Raw genomic sequence first — 26,469 nt, forward strand, 5'->3', positions numbered from 1 at the left:
CATGGCTCTATCAACCCATCCATCCATCATCCATTCATCCTCCATCTACCCATTTACCCACGCCTCTGTCCACCCATCCATCCATCATCCATCCATCCTCCATCCACCCACCCATTCATGATCCATCCTCCATCCACCCATCTATCTTCTATCCATCCATCCACCCATCCATCACCCACCCATTTACTTACACCTCTGTCCACCCATCCATCTGTCCATCCTCCATCCACCCACCCACCCATCATCCATCCATCCTCCATCCACCCATCTATTCACCCACACTTCTGTCTACCCATCCATCCATCATCCATCTTCCATCCACCCAGCCATTTAGCTATGGCTCTGTCCACCCATCCATCCACTTCTGTCCACCCATCCATCCACCCTCCATCCACCCAACCATTTACGTATGCCTCTGTCCACCCATCCATCCACACCTCTGTCCACTCACCCATCCATCCATCCATCCATCCATCCATCCATCCTCCATCCACTCATCTATTTACCTATGACTCTTATCTACCCATTCATCCATCCATCCATCCATCCATCCTCCACCCATCCACCCATCCGTCCACCCTCCATCCACCCAACCATTTATCTACGCCTCTGTCCACCCATCCATCCATCCTCCATCCACCCACCCATCTGTCCATCCTCCATCCACCCATCCATTTGCCCTCACCTCTACCCACCCACCCATTCATCCATCCTTCCATCCATCCAGGCACCTATCCATGGATCTCTGGGTCCACTCCTCCAGCAAGTGGATGTTCTAGGAGGCTGAGAGAGTGTACCAGAGTTTCCCCAAGGCAGCAGGAAAAGCCCTGGACATGAAATCCTAGAGCCTAGGGTCCAAAACCAGCTCTGCCTCTTGACAGCCATGCAGTTTTGGGAAACCCTTCTCTCCTCTGGACTTCCAATCCCCAGTGTCTGGCTGTAGGGATGTCTAACCCTTCCTCCTGTCAGGGTGTGGGGGGTACACTGGCCAACTTCCCAGGGAAAAACTGGACCCGAAACATGGGGCTGTGCCATGTCCTGTCTTGCTGGACACGTCCCAACATGCTAGTGGAGAGGAGTGGGAGGACATTCCTATGTGGCAGCAACTGTGGGCTTACCTCCTGGGTCTGAGCCTCGCTCACCTCACCTATGGCACAGGAGTTACTGCTTTGCAATGGAAATGGGGTAGTGATAGTGGGCAGGGTCCAATGAGCTCCCTGGGAATGGGACAGGGGAAGGGGTCTGAGCCTGATGAGGTGTCCATGGACACAGGTGGCCACCCATGCAGCCTCCACCTCCTCCTGCTGCTGCTCCTCTTCCTCACTGTCACATCTTCCTTCTGTGCTCCTGGCATCTACCGATCCTTCCGACCTGGCGGCCCTGGATATTCATGGAGGCAGCCGCCCTGCGGACTTGTTGCTTCCCTCTCAAGACGCAGCTGTTGGTGAGGGCGACCGGCAGGCCCCGCCACTTGGAAGAGTTCCCATCAGAGAGGCCCGGCCCTGAGCTTCGGGCAAGTCTGTCTTGCTTGTCATTTGCAAACTGTACCTTCCACTCCGGGAGGACCAAGCTTGGTGGAGAGGTCCCAGGTGGAGGGCCTAGCTGCCCTCAGTGTGCTGTAAGGTGGCAGGGGCCATGGGCCAGGCAGTGAGCACCGAACAGACGTCAGCCTGCCTCTGCTCCCATCCTGCAGACGAGACCTTGGCACAGCCTGTTTCTTCTCCCGGTGCAGCATTCGCCCATTCTCATGTGCAGCTGACCCTCCGTCACCCCGACTTTTCATACTGAGGGCCGTTGATGGAGAAGAGGGAAAGCCAACACAGCTTTGACTTCCCAGGGACCCCAGGGAATGAGGGCATCATCCCCTGGAACGCTCTGCCCTGCTCCTGCCCACCGCAGCCCCCACACAGTGCTCACACTCCTGACCTTGCCTGGGTGGTTCCTCCTTCGGCCTCTGAGCACGCTGTCCTTTCCACCAGGACAACTACTACCTGGCCTTCAAGACAGAGCCTGCGCTCTCCCAGGAAACTCTCCCTGCCCCACCTCTCACTGGACCGGACCGTCCATCCCACCCTCCCCCTGGGATGCCCACTCATGGAGAGACAGGCTCTACAGTGTCCATCTCTGTGTGTCAGAGCCCGGCACGGAGCAGAGGGCTGGTGAGTGAGTGAGGAGTGAGTGGAGGATGGCTGCCCAGCCCTCCCTCCCAGCTGGAGCTGGCCTGATCAGGTGCTCACGTGGCGGCGGTGGCGGCGGGTTAGCACGGAGGCCCAGCCGTCAGTCCCCAGGGCTGCTCTAAGCCCCATCACAAGCAAATAAAGGCCTGATATCTGCTCTCACTCCCTGAGCCAGCCAACTTGTCCCAAGCCAAGTTCCGATGGTTCCAAGAGGAAGGGCCCACCCCAGCCTCCAGACCAGAGCCAGGCCAGAGGCAGCCCTGAGCCACACAGGTGCTTGGGCAGCTGATGCAGGAGTAGGAGGGTCAGAGGAAGGGGACAACACCACCAGACCCAGCTTGCCCTTCCGGGCAAAAGAGAAGCCACAGAGCTTTCTGGAAAGGCAGGCTGGTGAGTGCGCTCCCGGGCAACCACGGCAGTGAGATGCCCCACGTGGTCCTGCTCACACTCATGACCCGTTCCGTGCCCTCCAGCCTCAGCAGGGGTGCAGACAGCAGGTGGCGGTGCACAGCACCCTGGGTGCAGACCCCGCAGTCCTCTCTCTCCCCTCCCCTGCACCAGTTCCCCTCGACTCAGAGAAAATCCTGTGGGCGGGCCCCTCCCCAAGTACTGGGCAGGGCCTAGGCCTCCCAGGGAGACAGGACGGGGGGGCCGCGGGCCAGCCGTGCTGTCCCCTCATACTGACTTACTTGGTGCCGGCTGGCTCCAGCCAGGAGCTCGCTGGCCGCCTCTGTGTGCGAGGACGCAGCCTCAAGGCTGGCTTCAATACTATCTGCAAATCAAGACAACAGAAGGCATTACAGAGTGTGACCCTGAGGATACCCCAAGGGCGAGCCCCGGGGAGCCCAGGCCCAGAGGTGTGGGGGTAGATGGCCGCTGCCCCCCCAGTGGTCACTAAGACCCCATGCTGGCTTCACTGGAAGCCAGGTGAGGAGTCCAGCCTCCAGAGAGGCAGAGGCTGCAGGGATGGGGCGCTGGGCCACGTGGCTGGCATGGGCCCTGGTCACCGAGCCATCAGGAGGTGCCCCTGAGGGCAAGGACAGCCCACTCAGGAAAGGGCCGAGGCCAGCCCCGAAAGAGGCCTGGCCCTGTTACCTCTCTGCACCCTTGGGCAGTCCTCCTGCTCCTGACCATGGCCCCTGCCTCGAAGAAAGGGACAGAGGCCGTCTCTGCAGGTCCCATGGAGCCACGAGAAGGACCATCCTGCCTGGGGCTGTGGTTGGGCGGCAGCGCACGCTGGCCCGTGGTCTCCAGACAGTGGCCGACCGGCTCAGGCTTCCATGTGGTGTCTCAGGCACGGGCCTGGTGGGGGTGTCAACGGAGCCCTGACCAGTGCCACCAGCAGCACAGCTGGGCCACCCTCATGAGGCCCAGAGCATCCCCAGGAAACCAGAGCATTCCACTCCACGATGCCGGCAGTAAAAAGGCCGCCTTGTGAAAACGTGCCAGACCCACTCAGAACTCAAGGCTAGGCTGCGGGACACACAGAGCGATGGTGAGTTAAGACTGTGACCTTCACCCGCAGTAGGAACTGGGTTTGAATCCAGGTGAAGCACACGTCTACACTGTGTCCTCTTCTACCGCCAGGGATCCTGGTAGCGCTAGATGGAGCAAGCCTGTGGCCACAGCAAGAGGCGCTCTCCCCGACGGCCAGCGGCCGATACTGCCAGCTACTGCGAACACACAGCTCCTGCTTCAAGCGCAAGGAGACAGGACCCCAAACTCACAGGACTTCGGAGGCAGAAATAGTTCAATTCAAAGCCTTCATCTCCCCTGGAGCACGAGACGCCGGGGTGCCCCGGAGCGGAGCGGAGCGGCAGGCCCAAGGCCCGCGGCAGAGAAGGCCCAGATGAACGCAGGCACCACCGGCGCACGGCGTGCCCCCTGCCCAGCGGATTGCTCTGAGGGGCTGTCTTCTCTGGGGCTCCCTCCCCCGCACCCAAAGCCCAGCCCCTCCATGCGGAGCCCCACTGGAAGCAGAGGAAGGAGGGCTTCACCCCTTCTCAAGCTGGGGCACCCCTGCTTCTCCCCCATGTGCAGCGCTGACCCCCCAGTGTCCACCCAGGTCCCTGCTCAGGTGCCAGGGAGCCACGTCGCACCCCCAGGCCGTGGGCGGCAGCAGCCCCACCCTGCTCCCGCGGAGGGAAGAGCGGACGCACAGGGCAGGAGCAGCGGCTCCCACGCGTGGGAAGATGGCAGGGTCTGGGCCAGTGCCGGGCGCTGGGGGCCACGCTCCTAGCTGGGTCCTGCCTCCGTCCAGCAACCGCACAGAGCCCGGGCTTTGCCGGCACTCTGCTCTCAGGCTCCGACAAAGCCCGAGTCTGGCCTGCACCGAGCACAGGCCCTGGCGACGCAAGCGATCCCACAGCCGAAGGCCACCTCAGACCAAGAAGGAACATGCTCGGCCTGCAGAGCGCCCCCCAGATCAGACCCAATTCTGCCTTGGGCCACGGTACAAGCAGACCTGCCCCCCAGACCCAGCTCCCTCCCCGAGGGGCTGCCCGCGGGCAGGCGGCAACCCACCACCCAGCCTGCACACCCCGATGCTTCGTAGGCCCTGAACCACCTCTGCTTCGTCTCGAAGACCCCGAGTTGGTCAGGGGCAAATCTGCAGGTGCCCTCCACTCACCCCCAGGCCCCGCACAGGGGCTGCTCAGCGGGAGCTTGTCCTGCAGGGCCTCTGCTCCAGAGACTATGGGGCACCCAGACTCCGGGCCAGGCCTTGGGGGGCCGAAGAGAACCCCCTTCAGCACCACTCCCCAAACACTCACAGGCAGCAGGGGGGTGCACCTCAAGGCACAGCCAGAGAACTGCCTACTCAGCCCCCCATGGAGGCCCCAAACTCTACCAACTGGCCATCCTCAGCCCCTGTGGCCGGGAGAGGCCCCTGGAGGCCTGACCCTGCCCAGGCGCCAGGCGAGCGTTGACCGGGACGGAGGAACTGGTGGGACCTGGGGCAGTAGTCTCTGCCACCCACCCCCCACTCCCCACCCCGAATCAGGTTTTGTAGCCGCCTCCCTGACCCATAGCTCAGCCCTGTCAGGCAGGTCCGGCCCCAGGCCACTCCCTCTCACTCGTCACTCAGTGACAATCAGCACAGTCCCGGGACGGACACTCCCAGGAGGAGCTCACAGCACTAAGGAACCAGTCAGTTGGCTGCCTTGACGGAGGCAAGCCCAGGGGCTGCAGGGTCTAGGGAAGGGGGTGCCTGGCCCAGCAGGGCAGGCAGGGACGTCTGTGCTGGACTAGACCCCTCCATAAGCCAAGCACCAGTGACCTTCAGGAGCAACACAGCCACCAAATTCCTGCCCGGCTCCAGGGCTAGGGACTCGTGGGGTGGGCCTGGTGGGGGTGTCAGCCCTGCAGCGCCCCAAAACGGGGTCTGGCCCTGCCTGTAGGAGACTGTGGCGGCCTCCCCTGGCCTGCCAGGCTGGCCCTGTCCTGCACCGTCTCCCAGGCCCATGACCAAGGCCAGCCCCCAGGGAACGGCGCGTCTGCACACATCTTCCGCTGGGCCCACTAGACGCTGTGCTGTAGCCATCCGCTGAGGCACCTGTGTGCAGGCTGGGTCCTGTGGTCCACGCTGTGGCCTTCGAGAGAGAGCTGGTCCTGCTCCAGGCTTCATCCCCAAGGGGCTTCCAGCAGCTCCTCAGGAAGCAAAGAGTCCATGTTGGCCGAGAGGAAGGGTGCGGCCGCTGCGGCAGACTGACCAGGACATTCAGAGGTGTCTTGAGGAAGAGGAGCGGCAGGAGGAGGTGCAGAAGGAGGTGGCACCAGGAGTCCAGGCCAGCACCACCCTGGAGGCCAGAGGTGGCTGTGTGCAGCGGGAAGACCCCACCAAGCACCCCATGCCTTCCTCACCAGACACAGAAACTTCCAGATAAGGAGGCCTATAGGTGGGCGCATGGGCTCAGAGTGGGGGGTCAGTGTGCCCTGGGAAGCTGAGAACCGCTGGACACTGCCCTGGTCTACTCTGGGGGCTGAGTGACCCCAGGGAAAAGGGCCCCCATAACGAGAGCACAGGAAGGGGTCAGGGTGGTCCCCCTCCCCCACACCAGGAGAGTGGCACCAGGTGGGGACAGGGAGGGGAGCATGGCCCCTTGTCCTCTGCCCCCTCAGCCTCTGGAGGCCCTTGGCTGTGCTACGTCATTGTGGGGGGACCCCCAGAAGGGCTCCCAGCTTGGGGCCAGGATGAGACTGACTCTGAGCCCCAGCTCCTCTGTTGCCTCGGTGGGTGGGCCCCTCGCGGACCCCAGGCTCCGTTTCCCATCTACACGTGGGTGTTGGTCAGACCCACAGGCCCCCAGCCCTCCCCGAGGGTCCTGCTCCCTGGGGCCCTTCACTGGAACCCCAGCACAGAGGCAGGCCTAGGGGGCTCACTTACTTGGCAGGGGCTCGGCGGCCTGGCCCTCGCCTAGGGGGGCTGGGGCTGAGAAGGTCTCGGCCACCATGCGCTCGACAGGGGTAAGGATGAGGCCGGGGGCCCGCGGGCGCTCCGCCAGTTTCTTGCGCACCGCCCCTCGCAGGTCCCTCCACTTGTGCTTGAGGTCGCCCAGGTCCCTCCGGCAGTAGCCCAGCGCATTCACCGCCTGCAGGATCTTGCTCCACACGCGGTGTTTCCGGGAGGGCGTGCCCCGCAGCGCCCCGAACAGCAGCGGGTGGTGGCGTGCCACCCTCTGCACCAGCACCTCCGTCTCCTGGGGGCTGAAGTTGGGCTTGCGCGTCTTGGTGCGGGAGTGGAGGCCCCGCCGCAGGGGCGCACAGCCCAGCCCGGGCAGCAGGGCCGCCACGGCTGGCTCTGGGCTGGAGCTCTGCCGGGACGTGTTGCTGCTGCCGGACCCTGGAAAGGCACCAGAGGCTGAGGGAGCAGGCAGAGGCCCGCGGCCAGCTGGGGAGCAGACGGGCCGGGCCGGGCCCAGCCGAGCACCGCCAGGCTCACAGCCTCCCTGGTCCCCGCAGAGGGGCACACGGGCCCCTGCCCATCATCCATCACGGTTGGATCACCCACAGCGGCACACCGTGGGGCCCTGCGGTCTCAGCTGCTCTCGGCCCCAGGTGTCCCACTCCGGGTGCCCCAGGGTCCCCAGGCCCTGACCACGGTGGCCACGAGTCAGCCCTTGCCTGCCCCTCTTCCCCCTGCACCTGGAGATGGCCCCTCCCCATCAGTCTGTCACTGGGACTGAGTGACCATCTGGGTGACATCTGGAGTGGACAAAACACTCTGCACACCCCGGCCGGAGACAGCCAGCCAGAGGTGGGAATGGCTGCGGCAGCCATGCTGAGGCCGACAGGGGCGCGGGGCAGGAGGACGTGCAGCCCAGGCAGGCAGGGGCCTGTGGAGACCAGCGCGAGGCATGCTGGGGCAGCCCACTGCACAGCCTCTGAGCACAGCCCTGCACGCAGCCCAGGCTCTGAGAGAGGGCGAAAGGCGAGTGTGCTGGACAGCAGCCCCGGGGTCCCTTCCTCTCCTGGGGGTGCAACACAGCCAGGGGGACAGCCAGGCTGCCCCGTGGGGAGCAGGACACACACGGACCTCAGAACCTTGGAACGGGGAGGGGGGCAGAGGCTGGCTGGGAGCTAACTGTGCTGGCCAGTGGCTCTGGTGCCAGGAGTCAGCCCCACGCTTCTGCACCAGAGAACCATGGTTCCTACACCGCCCACTCAGGGCTCCCAGGCCCTCGGGACAGCAGCAGAAGAACCATGTGGCCACCTGAGGTGGAGAGACCAGGCTGGGTGGGGCTGAGGTCTCACGTGGAGGGAACACAGAAACCAGGGACAGGGAACCGCTCCAGGTGGCTCTGGGCTCCACATGTCCAGCCCTCTCTGCTGGGGCACCCACTGCAGCCTTGACCCCTCCCCCACCCAGGACAGTTTGTCCTCACCCTGGGGAGTCCTCTGATGGGACGAAGGCCCAGGGTGGGAGGCATGGAGGCCCAGACTCTTCAATGAGCAGAATGGGTGGGCCACCCTCTTGCATGAGCTTTCCCAACTCTGGCCTTCCTGAGGGGCTGGGGAGACCTGGGGACATAGAGTGGAGGGGCAGCAGAGGCTCAGACCTCCAGAACCACCCTGGCTCTTGTTCATCTAGAAGGCAGCCCTGCCTACACCTGGGGGAAAGGGCATGTGGTTGTGGGGCAGGTGGTTCAGAGGGTAGCACAGATACCCACCGATGGCATCCCCTTGCTCTGACACCATGGAGGCCAAGTCCTTGATGATCTGATTGACATCCAACAAGTCACTCTGTGGAAACAAGAAGATGGCCATTAGGTGCGGTGGTCAAGGGCACAGCCATCAGGGAGTGCTAAGTGAAAGCCAAGAACCAGGAACAAGCCTGGGTCATGCCCCCACCAAGTCAGAGACAGGGCTGGGATCTGAACATTCTTACCTGATCCCAAGGCCAAACCCCAAGCTCCCTGGGTAGCCCAGGGCTGTAAGCATCCTCACTGGGTACAGGGGACCCAAGGCTAGCCCTGGAGGGCCACAATCAAATGCAGGGCAGTGTTGCCAACACTGTCTGCACCTCCCACAGGCCTGTTGGTCCTGTAGACACCTCATTCCCCATACTTGCTTTGGGGCTCCTTGACTGAAAGGTGGTATCTTTCCCTCTCTGTACACCCAGCTCCTGGCACAAGCTAGCACACAGGTGCTGCTCAATAAATCCTGAGGGAGTGGGGTGGATGGACAGATGGTTGGACGGATGGTGGGTGGGTGGATGGGTGGATGGGTAGATGGTGGACGGGATGAGGGGTGGATGTATAGGTAGATGAATGGATGAATGGATAGGTAGATGAAAGGACAGTGGATGGGTGAATGGATGGATGGGTGGATATATGGTGGATGGGTGGATGGATGGTAGATGGGTGGACAGGTGGATGAACTGATGGATGGTCGGGTGGATGGATGGACAGGAAGATGAATGGATGGATAGATGGGTGGATAGATGGTGGACGGGTGGATGGATGGGTGGGTGGGTGGATGAATGGATGGATGGATGGGTAGATGGGTAGATACATGGATGGATGGATGGATGGTGGATGGATAGATAATGGATAAGTGGTGAATGGTGGATAGATAGATAAATAGTGGATGGATGAGTGAACGGGTGGGTGGGTGGGTGGGTGGTTGGATGGATGGATGGATGGATGGGTAGATGGGTAGATGGTGGATGGATGCCAGTCCCACTGCCATGGAAAGACTGAGTGGCTTCATGAAGCTAGTGAACAGGGTAAGGAATAGATATTTGGACCAAGAGAATTTGGGGTATCCCATTTAAGCATATCTTGCATCCTCCATGTTGTTCAAATGTCTTATCTCCATTTGCCAGCAAAGCAGCAGTGATGCTTGTGAGGGACGTGGCCATATTCTTCACAGGCCACACGCCTGGAGCAATGCTGGGGGCACGTCACACAGCACCGTCATACTTGGCAGCAGCCCTGAGGCCAGGTCACAACACCCACCTGACAGTAAAGGTTGTGGACACTCGAGGGGGTCCATGACCCCCAAGGCCTACCAGAGAGGGAGGGTGGGACTGACACCTGTGCCCACTGGCTCCAAGGCCACCCTTTTCTTTAATGCCACTTTGCAGGAGACAGCTCCTCCACTGGCCAGCCAGGTGACCCTGGGCAAGACCATTCACCTTGGGGACAGATTTCCTCATCTATCACATGAGCAAAACCAAAGCTTCCTCCCTGGGTGCCTGGCACGTGGGTTGATTCCTTCATGCCAGTGAGGGAGGGTGTGGAGGGGCGGGGGTGTGAACCCCACCCCAGGCCCTCCCGCTCTGCAGCTCATTCTGGAACCTGGATCGATTTCCACAAGGGTCATTTCACCCACTGCAAAATACTACACGGAAATTCATTTTCTTTTTAGGAGTGTTCTGGGAAACGAAGCAATTAGCATGATCTTAAACCTACGTGTACTATCAGTTGCAATTCAATTATGGGCTTAACCACGGTGCAGGGCAGACGGCCACTCTGCAGAAACAGGGCCCGTGGCTGGGAAGGTGGCGGCCCACAGGCCAGCCTGTGGGTCTCGTTTCTGGAGGACGGCAGCAGATGGGTGGGTGCTGGGTGGCCCTGGGCCTGGGCCCATTTCTGGGATCCCCGTCACCACAGCTTCCGGGTGAGGCCACCGGCTGGGGAGGCCAAGCCTAGGCTCCACCCTAAAGTTGAGATGTCAAGGTCACGAGATAAAGGCTGCAGGCTCAGCAGAGCCTCAGTCACACTACCTCCCTGCCCAGATTTCCAGGTTTCTGCTCCAACCCTGTCAGAGGCTGGGCAGGGGACAGCCATGCCCAACCTCCAGCTTGGTCACCGAGGCCTCTCACAGGAGGCTCATCTGGGGGCCCTGAGCCTGGTCCTGGGTGCACCTGGACTCTGGGACTCTTAGGAGCCTTTCTAAGGTGACTCAGTCTCCCCATGCTATATGTGAGCACACCTACCAGTACCCCCACTTTGCAGACAGGGAAACCAAGTCACCGAGAGGTTAAGGGTCTCTCCCAAGGGTATGTGACTGACCAATGCTGGAGCCAGCAATCACAGCCGAGTTTGGGCTGGCCTACCCCAGGTCACTACCCAGCCGGGCCTCACCACTGCAGGGCACCCCGGCAGTCACGACACCCGGGCGTCAGTACATGGGGGGTCACCCGGCACAGCTGCCCACACCGGCAGGACTCATGGGCATGCACTCTGTCTCTTCCCACGGGCAGGGCGGCTGGGGGCCACGGCTGGCCTAGGGGCACAGCCACACTCAGCAAAGGACCGGGCAAGGAGGGGTGTTGTGGAGCAGGGGACCCGAGCCCAGTACCCTCCCAGGGGCCTGGGACTCTCAGGCCACCTGCCAGCGGAGGGGCAGCCACCATACTCCGTGGCGGCTGAGCTGGCTTGTCCCGGTCTGGCATAGCACTGACCCCAATGACCTGGGACAGCCGGGACAGAACACGGTGTCCCCAGTCTGGCTCACGTTCTGGACTTTGGGGAGGCCTCCCTGAAAGATGCAGCGGCCAAGGCAGTTTTCCAGCTTGCTGCCAATACATGGTGCCATTGCTGCCAGCCGGCTTTACAAACATTCCCCGCCAGGGCCTGACCCCCACCCCCCACCCCCCCACCCCCACCCCGGCAGGAGGTTTCTGCAGGAAGCAGTTCTCAAAACACCGCCAGGAGCCGGTGACAGCCCACACATGGGGCCCTGCCCAGAGTGGGACAGATGGAGCCAGGTGGGCCGCGCCCCGGACTTCCTGTCCACACCCGGCTGGCCCGGCAGGCCCCCTAGAGTGGGAACCACCTGGTCGGCTGGCGTGAGCGGAGATGCGCAGACGTCCACTTGGGCTCCGACTCCCAGAGCCCTCAGTGCGCCGGAAGCAGCACTGCAGAGGAAGGGAGCCTTACGCAGGGTGACCCACCCTGGACCATGCTTCAGGGGCACCCACATCTCAGGGCTGCGCACCGGGAGCTTCCCACTCCCTGGGCTCCTGGCGGTCCAGGTCACCTGTCACACACACCCTTCTTTATTCCAGGCCTCCCTCTTTTCAAAATGCCCGACGCGCAGACCCCTGATCTTTGCCAGCCTCCGGGCTGATTGATGCTGCAGGAGTCCCCAGCAGACCGCCCTGAGGCCCTGCTTCACCCCCAAGATCCATGACCCATGACCCTCTCAGTCAGCGACACATAAACGCCATTTGTCTTCAACAGAAGCTCAGGCTGGACCCCTGGAAACAGCAACACTAAGAACCATCCCCCCGCTTTGGTGTTCTGGAAAATGCTTTCTGCAGAGAACCCCCTCTCCATGGGACTCTTCCCCCATGTGTGATGGACGCAAGGGCACCCCGTTGTTTACCCAGGACAAGAGCCCCTCACTCCCGCTCTGTGCCTCCTACAAGGTGAGCAGAATGCTCATCCCCCTGACCTGTCAGGACGAAAGGCCTGGTAAACCACTTGGAGCTCAGTTCCTCTCCTCCCCAGGCCTGGACACCCCCTGACCCAGAGAGCTGTCACCCAGCCCTCACCCCTATGCAAGAGGACCCCTGTTTCCCAGCTCTTGGGGTGCTTGCACACCCTACCTTCCCAGCATTCTCCGTTTTGTAAGACATCCCCCATCATTTTGAATAAAGACTCTCCTTGCTCTAAACAGTTAAGCCGTGTTGGGGAGGAACGAAGGATGAGAGGGTGTCCCAAGGCCCCGCATGCTTCAGCTGGTCTCTGCCAGGTCCGAGGGCTGCAAGACTGTGGGCGGGAGGACAGGGATGCCACAAGGGGGCACACGTGAGGGACCACCCTCGGGAGGGAAGCAGACTACGGGGAGGGGCTGGTGAGCTTGGGGCTGCAGACCCCGTCCAGACCCCCAGGCAGTAGCCTCCCGCAAGTCCCTGCCCACAGCCCTGGCCCTCTGTGCCAGGGAGGAGCAGGGAGGTGGTGCTCCTTGGACAGGTCTTCACCCCGCTGTGCCTGGCTCTCGGGCAAGACAGCTCCCAGGCCCTGGGACCTCCTGGGGGTGAGGGGTTTGTGTCTCATTCACCCCAGCATCCAATGGCCGTCTGCAGAATGGATGGGGCAACGAGACTAGGCCGGCTCTGGGGACAGAGCTGCCAATTTGCCAGGAGAGGGAGGGCCCAAGAGAAGAGGTGTGGACGGACAGCCTCAGCAGCAGGCAGCATGCAAAACGGGAACATCTCGGTGCAGGCCACTGGCAGGGACAGTGTCCCTCTAGTCACTGTGCCTGGACACCTGGGCATGCCTCGGCTCCGGGAGGAGGATGCCAAAGGCAGGTGGGGCCCAACTCCCGGGCACGCCTGGGGGATACACCAGAGACGTGGGGCCCACCAGGAGCCTGGGTGGGAGCCACGTTCCGGCAGAAGCCCGGTCCTTGGTCCTGGAGGGGAGGGCTCGGAGCCAGGCTGGTCACGGGCCTGAAGGAAGGTGGGCCTGCACTGGGTGCCCAGAAGCCCCCCAGAGCTGCCCCAAGACGGCACCCTCCAGGGATGGCAGGCAGCACCAGCTGTGGTACCGGAAAGCGGGAGAGTGGGCGGCAGAGAGAGACTCAAAACACCTTCACTTAGTAAATAAATGTTTAAATCATGCAATTATTTTCCTGATGGCTTCTAAAACTAGCAATCGTTAAAAGCTCTCACAGAATCTTCGTTCTCCTCGACGGGCACCACGGAGTAACAACCTTGCACGGGACACAGTAACACCCCGATGGGTATGCGTGTGTGTGCGCGCATGCACCTGTGTGTTCCCTTCACTTCCAGGACCGAAAAGAAAGAAAACACCATGGCACTTTTTCTATTACACAAGCTCTTCTTATAATTAGGATCTTGGCAACCATCCACCCGTAACACGACTGTTCCAGTTAATGGAACGCCAAATTTCACGGATTTATTCACTTATTTATCGTCATCGGCCACATCAACCCCCACCGCCCGCGTTCTGGCTGCACGGCGCCGGCCTCAGGGAGGGTAGCTGGGCCCCGGGGGCTCTGCCTGGCCTGGAGGCCCCTCCTGCCCCTCCTCATCCCCAGCCTCCTCCCTCCTGGGCCTGCCAAGCAGCTAATGCGCTGGGTCAAGCGACCCCCACTCCGGACCGGAGCACGGAGCGCCACCCTCCCAGGGGAGATCAGGTGAGGTGGGCTGCCCGGGCTGGGAGTGGACACACGACTCGGGCCCCAGCTCTGTCAGCCAGACCAGTGCCTGGCAAGCCTGCTACCTGCTGGCAATGGCTAGAAGCACGTGTCCGTCTCATTCAACCTCCCCGGCCCCGGGCAGGCAAGGCACTGGCCCGCCCTCCAGGCAGGAAGAGCCAGCCTCAAGCAGGACTCGGTAAAGGGCCGAGGGTAGGCAGAGCTGGGCCCCGCGGGCCAGCTCCTTCCACGCCCAGCTCCTAGACTCTGCATACCTGGGTGACCGCTTGCACCCTTCCCCCACCTCCACCCCCCGGGGGGAGAGGCTGACAGAGAGGCAGGGGTCAGACACTGTCGCCCGCCGGCAGAGCCCAGTTCCTGAGTCAGGCAGCCTGGACTCACGTCCCCGCTCTGCCACACACGAGCTGCACGGCTGGGCCAAGTGGCGTGGCTTCTCTGAGCCTCCGCATCGTCTCGGATAAAATTGGAACACAGGAGTGCTCACTCTCGCAGAGCTTTTGTGAGGGCTGATAAAACGATGCATATAAATACAGGCAACAGAGCTCTCTGATTAAGTCACAGATCTGCTATAGAGTCCCCGCACGTAAAACTTATTCATCCCTCCACCCACCACCCATCCGGCTGGCCGGCCGGCCCCCGCGCATCCACCTACGCACCATGCATCCCTCCGTCCCCCATCCATCCACTCATCTGTCCTCCCCTCCATCCGTCTCCCAACCACCCGTCCCTCATCCTTCCATCCAGCCATGTGTTTGTGCAAACGACAGTCATCGATCGTCCAGATCGTGTCGTGTGTCCTCTGTGGTGTAGGAACACCGCAACGACCACAACAGACAAGAGTCCCTGCCTCCGTGGGCTCCGTTCTCGCGAAAAGAAAAATCACAAGATCATCCATGACACGGTATGTTCGACAACGCAGAGGAGAAACTGGAATTTTAGACGGGCAACACCTGCGTCAAGACCTGAAGGTACAAAGCAGAAGGCAGTTGCTCGAGCGTCTGGAGGAAGAGGGTCCAGGCAGGAAGGCACCAGCGTGTTCAAAGAACCAGGACACCTGGCGGAAAGGGACCGAGGGAAGCGTGTGCCCCACGGAATGGTGCCGGGGGGCCTGGGAACCACCCCAACACACCGGCTGTGCTATTCCTAACAAGGCAGCCCGGCACGCCTCCACCTCCGTGACTGCCTTAACCAACGGGGCCGAGGCGAGGCCGCGGGGCTTCCAAGGCTGCGTCACAAAAGCACGCTGGATCCTCCACGTGAAGAAGCTGGGAAGAGCCTAGCACCGGGAGACAGGAGAGTCTTCCTTCCCCGAGAGAAGACCGGCCCTGGGAAGGGTCCCTCGCCGTTACTGTGTTGGCACCCGGGCTCTCGGCCGACCTCAGCGCCCTGGTGACAGCAGGGTCTCCCGCTGGGGTGAACCCCTAGTCAGCAGTAGCCCACACCGGGCCTGGCAGGGTGTGAACTGGGGCTGTGAACTGGGGCATGGGCCTCGAGGAGTCCCCAGGGAGGGGTGAGGCAGGGGCTGCGGGGGCTGCTGTGAGCTATGCCCTGCCCCACCCACACCCACCAGGTCTGGCTCTGCCCAGGTGAGGCCCCTGCCAGGCAGTCCATCTCTGCAGCATACCGTCACCTGCAGGCTGACAAAGATTTTCGTGTTCCCTCAACCCTTTCAACATGGTCCTGCCTTACAGATAAACAGACTGAAGCTTCCAGAAGGAACCCCTCGGGGTTCCCACGGCCAGGCAGTGGCATGGCTGGGGCTGGGACCCTGGGCCAGACCTCCACTTCCCCTCTGCAATCACGAGCTGCCCGAAGCCAGCTAGCCCCCCCCCACAAGGGACAAGGAAGCTCCCGCTGCATCCACAGCGGCCCCTCCAGACTCCGCAGTGAGAACTGCCCTTCCTGCTGGAACCGGCTGGCTGCCCAGGTGGTGACAGGCCACACTGGACCACGGGCGGTCTTGGCCGCAGCTGTGAGGACAACGGACAAGCCACCTTCCTGGGGCAGCCTCATTCCCAGGAGAAAGAAGTGAGGGGTCTCCTTGCCCGCACCTTGGAGCATGAGGCCCTAGACACATACCTTCCACTCCTCTGGGAGGTGGGCACCTCCAGGACAGGGGACTCAGCTGAGAGCTCCAGGGGCAGCTTCCCACAGCCCACTACCTGAGGGTCCCCATTTCTGACAGCCCCACAGGACTAGGAAATGGGCTCAGAGAGGGGATCTGAGGCCAGAAGGGACGTGAGAGGCTGCGGCCCGGAGGGCTGGCTCTGCCCAGACTGGCCATGGCCTTGCTGTGCGTGCTCCGCTGTGGCGGGCACAGGACGAGGGTACACGACCGGTGGGAATGCGAAGTGGGGACTGCGCCCCGCAGGCCAGACTCCCGGGAGGCAGGGGCGAGGCCACAGAGAAGGAGAGGCTGGTCGGCCGTGCAGGCACAGCTGTGGTGGACAGACAGACCACCAAGGGACAGCACACAGGCCTGGGGACAGAGCTGCCCACCGCCCGGCCACCTGCCAGCCCACACCTGGACGCAGCTCAAGCGGGTGCCTCAGCCGTCGGGCTTCCTCCCGCCCACGCCCAGTTAGAGTCCTAGCTCCCAGCGGGACAGAAACGGCCCTTCCCGCTTTATAGACAGGGCTGCAGGCCAGGAGGCTGCCAGCCATCCACACCCAGCCCCTGGGGGCCCTGGGAGGTGTGGGGTCACCCAGGTCATGGCCCACCGAGGACCAGTGTCAGGTGGTCAGTGTCAGCTGCCTCCAAATCAGAGGCAAGGAGAAGGAGCCCAGAGAGGCCAAGAGCTAGCTTGGTGGAAGGGGGCCATAACTCACGCCTCCTCCGCTCCCTGTCGGAGGGGCCCATCCTCTGGCTCCTGCATGCATGCTGTTCACCCTGGCCGGGCCCTCTGGATGCACCTTGCCCAGGAAGAGCGAGGGCTCAGGCCACATGGGCCCCAGCAGTGTGGCCTCTCCATCAGGAAGGGGGTGACGGTGTCCTGACAGCCTGTGCCTGGGACCAGCGTGCCTGGCCTGGCCCCCTCCGCAGGTGCACGTCCCACTGGCAGGGGCTGTGCAGAGCCCACAGGCCGAGCATGGCCCTCCCCGGGGCGGTGAGCAGCTACCAAAGCAGCCAGGCACAGCCCTCCGTGGCCGGGTGTCCCCAGAGCTCCACCTGCACACAGTGCTTTCCCTCTCTAGTCTTCCCACAGAAACAAAGAAGAGGCCCTCGTGCTTCGCGAGGCCACCAGCCCGGCCTGCAGGTTATGTGGGAGCCTGTCTGGGGCAGGGGTGTCAGGCCAGCCGCACCGCATGGCCCTGCGGCCCTCCTTCCCACACTCCACACGTGTGGGCAGCCCTGATGGGAGCGGGCCAGCACTGCCCCAGGCCCACCGCTAGTACTCGGTGATGGGAGGGTGGAGCATCGTTGGGGCGCAGGAGGCCGGAAGTCAGGAAGAGGACCCCAGAGTCTAGGCCTGGAGTGGCTGTGCTGATAAGGCTATCTGTGAGCGGCCCTGGCCTGCAGGGCAGAGCAGGGAGGAGCAGGGCGGAGGGGAGCTGAGCTGGGTCGGGCACAGGAGGGCGGAAGGGCAGAGTGGGGCTAGGTAGGGTAGGACTGAGCAGGCAGGGCAGGGCTGAGTGGGGAGGAGCTGGGCTGAGCTGGTGGGGTGGAGCTGGACAAGGTGGAGCTGTGTGGGCCCCGGCAGAGCTGAAGGGCAAGGCTGAGAAGGGCGGGGCACGTGGAGCTGGGTGGGGCGGCGGTGGGCCGAGCAGGCCTGGGTGGGGCCGAGCAGGGTGGGGCCACCCGTCCCCAAAGCCAAGCAGGTCTGCAGGAGGAGCAGAAGCAGCCCAGCAGGATGGAAGCAAGGGGCGGAAGGACAGCGCCTGCGGCTCTGAGGGCCAGAGGTTTGGGCACAGCACCCCGCATGGGGGTCAGCATCTGTGGGGCTCAGGCCCCCATCCCACCCCTGGACTGCCACGCTGCCAAAAAGTGGGCCCAGGGCTGGGCAGGCAGAGACCCACCTGGACAGCGAGCTGACGACCCTGCTGGCCATGAGCAACTCCCCCCGTGGGAGCCACGCGAGGATGAGAGGCTGCCCGTGGGGGTCCTCAGTGTCCGCAAGGAGGGCAGCGCAGACGGGGGTGCAGGCCCCGGGCCTCTATTGCCGTGGTGGGGGCACTAGCCCGTCGTACAGTGCATTCAACCACTTCCGTCAGAGCAGCTACGCAGGGCCCTGGGGATTGGGCCTGACACGTGATGGGGGGCCCCGGAACTGGGGGACAGACAGACAGTAACAGGCTAGCCGCCAGAGGTCGGGAGGGACAAAGGGGAGAATGTGGGGGGCAGACTGGGGGTGCTAAGAAGCTCCGTTCCACAGGGAAACTGCAGGTGGCGGCAGCGAGAGCCGCCCACGCATGTCCTGAAGCTGCTGCCCACACCTGCCCACACCGCTGTCCCCTGTCCCCTGTAGCTCTGGGCAGCCCCCGAGCCCCCGAGCAGCTGCGCTGCGGGCCGGCCCTGTGGGGGCCTGGGGCAGCCCACCTGTCCCCGGGACTCCAGCCTCTGCCCACCCCCCCCATTCACACTGAGCAGCTCTGTCACCGGGGCCAGCCGCACAACTGGGGACAGACCCACGGGCAAGCCCGACCGCAGGTCCACATCACCCTCGTGCTGCACATGAGGACATCAGCTCCCCGTGAGGCTGGCCACAGTGGTGCCCGGCTGACCCCCACCAGGCTCTGAGGGCCGAGGACAGACCGGCTGGATCCAGGCGGGTCCCACACTACCCCAGGTCCTAGGTGGGCCAGGGCCCCAGGCCCCTCCCTCTCGGCTGATGGGGCCAATCACCCCTGGTAAAGCCCACCCTCTGCCTAGACACCACACGGAGAACCAGAGCAGGGCCCAGGCCTGGCCTGCCCGATGTGGGAGGAACCGCACTCACACAAGGGGCTCCTCGGAACCCCATCCTGCAGCTTCACCTTCAGAGGTGGACCCCACCTGGTGCCAGGACAAGGCCCCATCCTCGAGCACAGCACCCCCCACCGCCCGGCTTCCCAACCTCTGCCCTTCTCCCCACCACCCACACGCGGGTGGTGTGCCAGAGGGGCCCTTCCTACAGGGACCTCAGTTCTTGAGCCCAAGAGGCAGATCTCCCTGCCTCTCGGGACCCCAATACCCCATGTCTTCAGGGGCAACCATGCTTGGATCCCTTTCTCAGCTTCTGGTGGAAAGCTGGTCTTGCTGTAACAGAGAGGGCCGTAGGCGTGCGTGCGTTTCGTCCTACTCTGGATGTCCCAGCAGGGGGGAGCAGCCCATCACCTTCCCCTTCGAGGAGCAGGACAGTGTGAAGGGGCGGGGGCTTCACGGAGGCAGTGGCCGAAGTGGGGAGGGGGCCGCAGAAGTAAGGCTGAACCCGCCTCCCTGGCAGGGCATCCACCTCCTTCCAGGGACAGCAAACACGGCAACAGGTCCTGCACCAGGGACTCAGTTTACCAACTTGCCCAGGTTCCTGTTTTTCTAGAAGAAGCTGCTTTCAGAGGACATGTGTCCAGAAACCCAGCCCCTGGAAGGAGCTCCAACTTCCCAGGCAGATGAGGAGATGGAGGCCCAGGGGGAAGAGAATGCGCCCACAGGTACGTGCGGCGGCTCGCGGGGGCTCGCGGGGGCTCAGGGGGGCTCAGGGCCCACTGCTGGCAGAGCCAGCATCCCGCTGCTTTCTCAGCACACTCCCAGTACCCAGGGACAAGAGGCCAGCGGTGCCGTCACTCGCACAATCACCCCCCCACACACACTCACCAGGCCAGGTCCTCACCTCAATCTGCAGGATGGCCTCCTCACGCAGCCGGATGGCCTCCAGGTCCTCCTCTGTGATCTCCGGAAGCAGCGCCTGCTCCTGGCCCTGCCACATGCTGTCACCCCCATTAAAGATCTTTTCATCATCAGGCAGCTCAGCAAAAGGCGCCCGGGGACTCTGCTGACAACAGACACAGACCACTTAGTGCAGGTGCGCCCAGCTGCCACCCGGCCCAGGCCACCGCTGCTCCCCGCGCTCATGGCAGGCAGCTCCCCGTCGGGCTAAGGCTCGGCTCTGGGCACCAGGGGCCTCCAGGGGTCTGTAGGCCCCCCAGCCCATGCTCTTGGAAGGGAGAGGACCCACAGCCTGGGTTCTGCAGCCCTGACGGGTGCTGCAGCCACGAGGCCTCCGGCCGGCCATGCAGAGCTGCTGCAGGGATCAGGGTCCGGCAGACACCCAGAGCCCACCTCAGGCCATCCCAGGCCTGGCTTCAGGGCACACTCGGCAGCCCCCCACCCCACAGCCCTGCTGGAGCACAGACCCCTCGCATTCCCAGCTCTTGGTGATAACCCGAGAAACGGCCCTTCGCACGTGGACACAAACTGCCGCTTCTCACAGGGCTGTGAGCCACTGGAAGTCCATTCTGGGGGCAGCCACAGGTCACAGTCAGGGTCCAGCCGCCAGGCAGGGGCTGCGGAAACGGAGGCGTGGCCTCCTACACAGCAGGGCGCGCACACCACCAGGGGCGGCGGGTCCTGCACATGGCCTCGTGGACACTGGGTCCCAGGAAAGGGGAGCCAGAGAGCTCTTTGTCATCTCATTCTGTATTGATTGCTTTAATTTACCAAATTTTGGAATTCAGTAAAATGCGGCTTTTCCCTTCAATTAACGATTTGCTCACTGATGGGACTCTGAGTACAAGTGAGCAGACGCGCAGGGGTGCCTGTGGGGGGCTGTCTCCACTCTGCGCACCCCCAGGGGTGAGGGAGTGCAGGAGGTGGGAATGGGTCCCACCGTGGAGTCCTGGCTTCACACGGAAAACACGCAACAGCAAAGACGACGATGTGCCCGCCTCAGCCCCTCCCCCCAGCAGAAGGCCAGGCCCCAGCTCACAGCCCGCTCCCCACCCTCCCACCCCCAAGTCAGCCGAGCTGCGCTTCACGTCAGGGCTGGGGTGTGTGGGGGTGCGTACATACACGTGTGTACACGGGTGAGTGTGTGTGTAAGAGAAGGGACTCAAAGGGCCCCTGGAGGATGGGCAGAGCCACCTGGCGACCCCATGCTCCTCACCTCCCAGTATGTCAAAGCTCCTTCCAGCCAGCTATCTCCAACGACCCCGAACACCCTGCAAAGGAGCACTGTGCCCATTTTACCAATGAGGACGCTGAGGCCAAGAGGCCAAGGAATCCACAACAGGCAGGATGTGAAGCCGGGACTCCAGGCTCCAATTCTGACACAGAGGAGTTCCAGGGTGAGAAGCGACGAGGACCACATGCCGAGACCAGGGCTGAGGGAGGGGCCGGCCTGAGCCCCTGGCTGGAGCAGCTTCCTCCCCAGCTGACTCCGTCCCCCAAGCTGCACCCGGGCGTCCTCGGCTCCTCTCCTGCCCTCAGTCCGGCCTCAGGTGCTGACTCTGACCACGGCACCCTCCTCCTGCCCAGAGGCCGTGCCGGTACGAGAACAGACGGCAGGGTGCAGCCGCCACCCCCAATCACCCAATGCTCGAACCCTGGTCGAACCCCCTCCGCGTGTCTGGGCAACGGGCTGGGACTGAAACGCAGGGCTGGCCATCTCTCACGGGACCTCCCTCCGTGTCCAGCACACTCCCCGCTGGGCAGCCCAGAAGGAGGCTTCAGAGGCTACCACCTGCCTCTTCTCTCCTTTCCCTTCACGACAAGCCCACCTTCCCACCCTCCTGTGCCACTTGGGGCCACAGGGCAGGGTGCCGGCCATGCCACGGCCCAGTATGGCCCCCACGGGCAGCCTTCAGAGGGCCTCAGCTGTGGGGAGAGCACCACCTTTCCCGCACACTCTCTGGGCCCATGCTGGCCCACCCCGTGCCAGGCCCGGGGGGTACAGTGGGCAGACGGTAAGAGCCCCATGTCCCGATGGACTTGGTGGACACAGAAGCCAACAAATCACCCAAACAACAATTTCAGCAGTTTTGACAAAGGCCTGCAGAAGGCCCTGGTGGCCACGGGACGGCCACCATTGTGAGCCACGGCAGAGACAAGGTGGAGGCCAGGTGCTCTTTCTCTGCAGCGTGGCTCACGACCTGTAAAGTGGGTACGCTCACGCTCAGGCAAAGAGGTCGACGGTGCGGGCCCACCAGGGGGAGTGGTGAGGCCCCCACTAACCCAGTTCTCCTCCAAAGCCGACGTTCTGCCCCCACACCACGCTACCACGGGAGGAAGCTCTTCCCCCATTTCCCCAGAGTCAGCAGAGGCCTTTACAGAAATAAAGACGTGGATACATGAACATAAAATAAAAGACCTAAAAAATGTGTTGACAAGCGCTACTGGTCCAAGGTGGCAATTACCACCTCCCCTTCCCGGCGTGGGCGGGAGGAAGTGAGCGGTGCTGGAAGGCGGCAGCGGGAGGGGCTGCCATGGAGCGAGCACAGCTTCTGGCCCAGCACCGCACTCTCTGGGCCTCAGTGTCCTCATCTGCAGAATGGACAAGGGCCCCACATCCCCAGGTGCTCACCACACAGCTGCGCCGCTGGTCTGACCTCTCCCGCATCCCTTTCGGGCACTGCCGGGCACCCTCGCTCCCACCAAAAGGGACCGAGCGGGGGTCTCCCCACTAAGCACTCACACCTGGGCCCAGACGCAAGGCCCAGGGCCCAACCCTCACTGGCTGCCAGCCTGGCAAGTTCCCTGGCTTCCCCCAGCCCCGTCCACCCTCGGCATGGCACTGAGACCCCCGCCCCAGAGTCCGGGAAGGGAGCGAGCAGAATGAAACACCTCGCTGCATCAGCAGGTGCACATCCAGATGACATGCCGGCGGAAGCAGGGGGGAGCTGTGAGGGGCCGTGCCGCCCCTGGTGCAGGCGCCCGCCCCCAGGGGCCCGTCCCACGCCAGGCCACACAGCCACCCGCTCCACCAGGGACACTGCCCTGGCATGGCGCTCGGGAAGCTTCCCGGGTACACCTGACAATCCCTGAGGGCCCCCTGTCTGTGCACCTGGGGACAGAAACGCAGGAAGGCTCACCGCAAGCACGAGCCCTGAGAGAAGGAACTGGAAAAACCACCACAACGCCTACGGACCAGCAGGCAGAAGTGCTCAGACACGGGGTGACAGACATGCCCAGGACACTACACGTTACCTGCCCTGGACTCTGGGGCCCGTGGCAGTAGCCTGACAGCTGGGAGCAAAAGGTGCCTGCACACTACACAGGTACGGCCAGCCCGCCCCCGGGGGGCACGCAACAAGCTAGGGCAGCAGGACACGGCTTGGACACCTGGTCTCCTGGCAGGATCGGAAAGCGCCCCTTTATTCTCCGCACAAAGGCCCAGTTTGGGATTAGGGTTTGCTGGCAAGGCGCTGGGCCGGGGAGGGGGGGCAGCCGTGTGGCAGCTCTCCAGCACAAGAGGCGGCCAACAAAGCCGGCTTTCTCCTCCCTCCAAGGCCGCGGTTTGGGTCCCACTCTGTACAGAAGAAACCCACCAACCAGCGCGACTGCCGGACCGCGGGGCTGAGAGCAGTTTCCCGTGAGAAGAGCTGAGGCAGGGAGGGTGCGCAGCGGGCCCCCTGGGCTCTCAGGGGCTCTGGGAAACAGGCCGCTTTCTCGCGCACTCCGACCCCGGGCTCCGCGCAGGAACGTCCATGACCCTGGTGGGAGGGCAGGGGTCAGGGCGCGAGCCAGTCATGGGCTTGGGAAAACTGCTTCTGTGGAGCAGCCCAAGGCTGGTCATCAATCTCTCCAAATAATGAATGACGCTGTTTGTTGGCTGGTGGAAGTTTCTGGAGACTCGTCAAAGCCCAGAATATCAGAAGTAGCATGACTAGAGTGATCTGTCCCCCGACACCCACGTGAAATAACAGCACTGGGGCCCAGAGGCCAGGGGCACCCCACCCTGTGCCCGGCGGGGAAGTACGACAGGAGTCCCAGCGAACACAGGAAGATGAAGCATGTCTTTCCCACCATGGCCGCAAACACACGGAGCTCTGGCAGAAACCTACGCTGAGCCGGCCGATGGCAGCGCATGACGCAGACCGTCCCCACTGAGGGGCAGGAGCCAGCCCAGACACACACGGCGCTGCCCCCTGGCTGGGCCTGACCGGGTCTGAGACTGACCATGGACCGGCCTGGAGGGCTGACCTGCTCATGGCCACGGCCGGCACTCGGCTCCGGTGGGAGAAGGTGGGCGGTGGGCGCCCCACCCGCCGCCAGGACCGCCAGCCTGCAGACAGCAGCTCCGAAGTCTGCGAGATCAGTGTCACAACCACCCCTGTGTGGAACAGGATGACACGTCATCTTACTGTTCACAGTTTGCAGAATTCCTGGAAATACCCTCCTCTTCCATAATTCTCAGAAACACTGCTGACCATCCTCTTCCTTCTTAAAAAATGTGGCTGAAACACAACACATCTTCGGTCCAGAAATCAGAAGTGCACAGGTCTGAATTCTTACCAAGAGAAGACTTCAGGCAGGACATGGAACATCACCAGGACCCCAGATGCGCCCCTGCAGCCCCCCAGCCATCATGCTGCCCCCAACCAAGGGAAATACTGTCTGGCTTCTAACCCTGCCCATTACTTTGGCTGGGATTTGCCCTCCCTCCTCTCTGGTTTCAGGCTTCTTTGGCTCAACACTCTGTCTGAGATCACACGGTGGGCCTGCTGGCGACTTCAGGTGAATGCACATGTGCATCCCCACCGGCCATGCGCTTGGGGAGGGACTGCAAGGTCGCAGGAAAGAGAACACATGAATCCAGGAAGTGTTTCAGGGCCCAGAGGGTGGCGTCCGCCAGCTCCCATCGGCATAGACTTCCGGCTGCCCCACAGCCTCCCGGCACCCTGGAGGCTGACTGCGCGGAGTATTCCGGTGGGTGCGAGGGGGCGGGCAGTGACCGAGCCCCATGGGCTCCTTCGGCCTGCTTCGGATGACGCCTGCTGAGCACGCGTTCGTGCGCTTGCCGGCCATGCGGACGTCCCCTTTTGTGACGTGCCTAAGGCTCTTGCCCTTTCATGGTTTTGAAATGAGTTGTCTGCCTCTTATTGATTTCTTAGAGATCTTCACATATTACGGACATCAGTCCTTTCCAGACATGCGTACATGAACACCTTCTTTCACACTGATTTTCACTCCCTTAAGGGTGTGTTAATTTAAGGAAGTCAAGTTGATCTGCTTTATACTTGGTACGTTTTCATCTGTGTAAGAAATGTCTGCTCACCATAAAGATGTGAAGACAGACTCCTATGGTATCTTCTAGAAGCTTCATTGCCTTATCTTTCACCTGTAGGTCCATGTTCCAGCCGAAGTGCTTCTTGCACGTGGGGGGCGGGTTGCGGTAAAGGACCTGCTGGCCATGGCAGTCTTGTGCATGTGCCCTCCTGGCCCCTCTCAGCCACATAAGAATGGACCACGGCCTGGAGCACTTTCTCACCAAGAGACAGAGCCTTCACAGCCGTGCCAGGCTTGCTGGCTCGTAAGACAACGTCTTTCCCTGTTTCAGACTCGATGCAGACTTCTTTGTTCGGCGAAAGCACGTGCATCCCATGGCACCTGGCCAAGCCCACTGCTGTGTCTGTCCCCTGCGCGGAGGGGACAGGGTCCTTCTGCTCTAGGACGGGGGAGGCGTGCAAGCCAATGGCCCTGCATCAACCGCCAGGAGGGACCCACTGGCCACAGGGGACCATGCCCACCGCGGGAGCGGATCTTGCTGGCTCTTCTCTTCACAGGGACTGAGTGCACGGTTTCCCTGGCTACTCCAACACCGAGATGCAAAGCTAGGGGTGTCTGGCCTTGGACTTGTCATTTGCTCAACAGGATCCTTTTTCCCAGCTCGAACCCTGGCCAACCCGGCATCAAGCCCTGGACAGACCCTCCACTCCCTAGTGCAACGGCAGCACCCTTGCTCGAATAGCTGTTCGAAGGCTTCTTCCTAGTCCCGATGCCATTCCAAACGGGGTCACTTTCTAAGTTTCATTGCACACTGTCTTCTGCACCCAGTGCTTCCTTGTATACTGACCCTGTTGCCACCGCTTGTTAGCTCTAAGTTCACTGCAGACTCATCCACATCTTCCAGTAATGCAGTCATGCGGTCTCTGATGGGGCTTCTTCCTCCCCAGGCCTCCATAGGCCTCTCACTTCCGTGTCGTGTCTCAGGGCACTGCACACGCCCTCCAGGGCGGTGGGGAAGAGAACGGTGCTAGACCCGCGTCTCGTCCCGGGTCTCAGGAGGAAGCTTCCAACTGTAGGGCTTCTGAAGACGCCCACCTCAGGTTAAAGGCACTCGTATCCACCAGCCTGCTGAGGGTGCTGCTCCCCAGCCTCGGCGGTGCTCTCCTCTCCCTAGTGGGACAACCCAGTAGGTTCTCTTACTTTATGAACACGGCGGCTTACATGGGCTATTTCCAAACGTAAACCAACTCCGTACCCCCAGAATAAGCCCCACTTTGTAACGATGTATTACCTTTTTACGTACTACTAGATCTAGCCTTTTAGTGATGCGGTTAGGGTTTTTGTCCCTATGCTCACGAGAGAACATGTTAGTTTCCTTTTTGTGACACCCTCATAGGAACTTGGAATCATGGTTTGCTGGCCTCGTAAAGCAAGGTGACATGTGTTCCCTCTTTTTGTGTTTTATTTAAGAGTCTGTATAAACTAGTAACACTTATTCCTCAAATATCTGGAAGAATTC

At 62.2% G+C, this 26,469-nt stretch overlaps 1 protein-coding gene across 13 annotated transcripts in view; it reads right to left on the minus strand.

The window, feature by feature from the left end:
- TSNARE1 (t-SNARE domain containing 1) overlaps positions 1 to 26,469 on the minus strand; it is a 163,606-nt gene that overhangs the window by 62,193 nt on the left and 74,944 nt on the right. For 4 of the 13 annotated variants that reach the window (XM_035012027.1, XM_035012025.1, XM_035012031.1 and 1 more), the window contains exons 10-12: positions 19,618 to 19,779; positions 8,345 to 8,417; positions 6,562 to 7,017 (exon numbers count right to left, since the gene is read on the minus strand). In XM_035012027.1, coding sequence (XP_034867918.1) covers positions 6,562 to 7,017; positions 8,345 to 8,417; positions 19,618 to 19,779 — 691 coding nt within the window. Of the gene's footprint in view, positions 1 to 2,866; positions 2,950 to 5,190; positions 5,975 to 6,561; positions 7,018 to 8,344; positions 8,418 to 19,617; positions 19,780 to 26,469 lie in introns of those variants that run through there. The other 9 variants (XM_035012034.1, XM_035012033.1, XM_035012032.1 and 6 more) reach the window with 6 other exon arrangements.

Source organism: Mirounga leonina, unplaced genomic scaffold (genome assembly GCF_011800145.1).
Source record: "Mirounga leonina isolate KUSES-001 unplaced genomic scaffold, KU_Mleo_1.0 Mir_165, whole genome shotgun sequence".
Lineage (NCBI taxonomy): Eukaryota > Metazoa > Chordata > Mammalia > Carnivora > Phocidae > Mirounga > Mirounga leonina.